Source organism: Corylus avellana, chromosome ca7 (genome assembly GCF_901000735.1).
Source record: "Corylus avellana chromosome ca7, CavTom2PMs-1.0".
NCBI lineage: Eukaryota > Viridiplantae > Streptophyta > Magnoliopsida > Fagales > Betulaceae > Corylus > Corylus avellana.
The window spans coordinates 80,245-83,040 of NC_081547.1; the positions used below are offsets into that span (position 1 = coordinate 80,245).

The window sequence follows — 2,796 nt, forward strand, 5'->3', positions numbered from 1 at the left end:
CTCATCGTAGGGGAAATCGTGTGGAGGTGCTTAGTATCAATGGTGAATTATCCGGGGATCCAGCTGCTATAAAAGATCACATAGTGCAGTACTATAAAGACTTATACTCGGAACAAAGCTCTTGGCGTTCTAGAATGGATAACCAGCCGTTTTTGTCTATTGATGAGGAGGATAATAGGTGGTTAGAAAGAGATTTTGAGGAAAAGGAGGTTTGGGAGGTGGTTAAGAGCATGGATGGTGACAAGGCCCCGGGTCCAGATGGTTTCTCCATGGCTTTTTTTCAAGCTTGTTGGGGAGTAATTAAACAAGACGTTATGGCGGTCTTTGCTGAGTTCTATCGAAGACGTCAATTGGTGAAGAGCTTGAATGCAACTTTTATTTCCTTGATTCCGAAGAAGGCGGAAGCGGTGGAGATGAAGGACTTTAGGCCCATCAGTTTGGTGGGAGGGGTGTACAAAATTGTTGCTAAGGTGCTTGCCAATAGGCTGAAAATTGTTTTGGGTAAGGTCATCTCCTACTCTCAAAATGCCTTTATAGGGGGTCGGCAAATCCTTGATTCCATTCTCATTGCCAATGAAGGCGTGGATAGTCGCTTGAAATCAGGGTTGCCAGGTGTTCTTTGTAAATTGGACTTGGAAAAGGCCTATGACCATGTCAATTGGGATTTTGTTTTGTATTTGCTGCATAGATGTGGTTTTGGAGAGAGGTGGAGGGCTTGGATAGAGTGGTGTATTAAGTCGGTGAGATTTTCCATTCTTGTGAATGGCTCTCCGGAAGGTTTCTTCAATAGTTCAAGGGGAATCCGGCAAGGGGATCCTCTCTCTCCCTTGTTGTTTGTGCTAGTTATGGAGGCTTTGAGTAAAATGGTAAATGCGACGGTAGAACAAGGCCTTTTGGAGGGTTTCTCGGTGGGAAATAGGGTCTTATCGGAGTTGAGGGTCTCTCATTCTTTATTTGCGGATGATACTTTGATCTTTTGTGAAGCTTCTATTGAGCAAATCCGGTATGTTCGTCTCATTCTTTTATGTTTCGAGGCTGTTTCGGGCTTGAAAGTGAATTTGGGAAAATCAAAGATTGTGGCAATTGGTGAGGTGGAGAATATTGGGGTGTTAGCTAGTATCCTTGGGTGTAGTGTTGCCGAGTTGCCTATGAAGTACTTGGGTCTTCCTCTAGGGGCGCCGTACAAGGATACGATTATGTGGAATGATGTGATTGAGAAGATGGAGCGTCAGATGGCGGGTTGGAAGAGGATGTACCTCTCTAAAGGAGGTCGCCTAACTCTTATTAAGAGCTCTATGGCTAATCTTCCGACTTATTTCTTGTCTTTGTTTCCGATTCCCGTAAGTGTAGCTAAAAGGATTGAGAAAGTCCAAAGAGATTTCTTGTGGGGAGGAATGGGAGATGAGCCTAAGATGCATCTTGTAGGTTGGAATCAAGTTTGCCGCCCCCTTCGCAATGGAGGTCTTGGTATTCGGAAGATGCACCAATTTAATCAAGCTCTTTTGGGGAAGTGGCTTTGGAGATATGCGAATGAGAGCGACGCTTTTTGGTGTAAGGTTATTAAAGCTAAGTATGAAGAAAAGGAAGGTGGGTGGTGTACAAAGGAGGTTTCAAGTTCCCATGGTGTGGGCCTTTGGAAGCACATTCGTCAAGGGTGGAATTTTTTTGCTAAAGGGATTCGGTTCGAAGTGGGGGAGGGTTCGAAAGTCCGCTTTTGGCATGATGTTTGGTGTGGGGAGAATTCCTTGAAACAAGCTTTCCCGTCCTTATTTAGTATTGCCAGACATAAAGAAGCTTGGGTGAAGGATAATTTTATTTGGAGGAGTGGGAGAGTGGAATGGAATGTTCTTTTTGTTAGATCCGTTCAAGATTGGGAGCTGGATTTGGTTTCTCTTTTTTTTGATCGGTTGTACTCTTGCAAGATTTCCATAGGAGTGACAGATCGTATGTGTTGGATTTCGTCCAAGAAAGGTAAGTTTGAGGTTAAGTCGCTCTACAAGGCTTTGTCCCACTCCTATCAAGAGGTGTTTCCTTGGAAGAGCATTTGGCGAACTAAGGCTCCCTTGAGAGTGGCTTTTTTTGGGTGGACTGCAGCTCTAGGCAAAATATTGACTCATGATAATTTGCGTAAAAGGAACATAGTGGTTATGGAGTGGTGTTGTATGTGCAAGAAGTCCGGAGAGACAGTTGATCATCTCCTTCTCCACTGTGAGCTCGCGAGTGTTCTTTGGCAGTCGATCTTTATTCGGTTTGGTTTGCATTGGGTCATGCCTTGCAGGGTGAGGGACTTGTTCGATAGTTGGTGGTCGGGAGGTCGATCTCGAAGTGCAGTTGTGTGGAAGATGATCCCTCTATGTCTTATGTGGTGTATATGGATGGAAAGAAATGCTAGATGTTTTGAAGATTCCACTAGGACTATAGAGGAATTGACCCATTTTTTCTTCTTTACTCTCTACTCTTGGACGGCCGCTTGGCTAGCTCCATTAGAGTTTAGCTTCTCTGATTTTCTCTTTCATTTCTCTCCCTCTTAGGTGCTCTTGTTTATACTTCCCGTGTAAATGGGTTGCGCCCCTCTGCGCTCTTGTTTTATTCACAATTACTTATCAAAAAAAAAAAAAAAAAAGAGTATTTTTGTCGAGATATTAATAATTTTTTATTGTTTAGAGTTACATTTTTTAGGAAAACTGTGTCCCATTATCGTTTGGATGGTAATTTAATTTGAAGGATATGAATTCTTTCCCAAAAGTATATATATAAAATAAAAAAAAAAAAAATTAAACAAAAATAATATTCAAA

General features: G+C 42.5%; 1 protein-coding gene across 1 annotated transcript; it reads left to right on the forward strand.

The window, feature by feature from the left end:
- Positions 1 to 314: 314 nt before the first annotated feature.
- Positions 315 to 2,191, forward strand: LOC132186445 (uncharacterized). Its single transcript, XM_059600422.1, has 4 exons — positions 315 to 612; positions 778 to 938; positions 1,035 to 1,208; positions 2,135 to 2,191. The coding sequence occupies exons 1-4, from the start codon at positions 315 to 317 to the stop codon at positions 2,189 to 2,191; spliced, it is 690 nt and encodes a 229-aa protein (XP_059456405.1).
- The last annotated feature ends 605 nt before the right edge of the window (positions 2,192 to 2,796 follow it).

Coding starts and splice junctions, on each gene's coding strand:
- LOC132186445 (XM_059600422.1), top strand. CDS start 315: ATGGCGGTCTTTGCTGAGTTCTATCGAAGACGTCAATTGGTGAAGAGC. Junction 939..1,034: donor GGGTCTTATCGGAGTTGAGG/GTCTCTCATTCT, acceptor TTATGTTTCGAG/GCTGTTTCGGGCTTGAAAGT. Junction 1,209..2,134: donor ATACGATTATGTGGAATGAT/GTGATTGAGAAG, acceptor TTTGCGTAAAAG/GAACATAGTGGTTATGGAGT.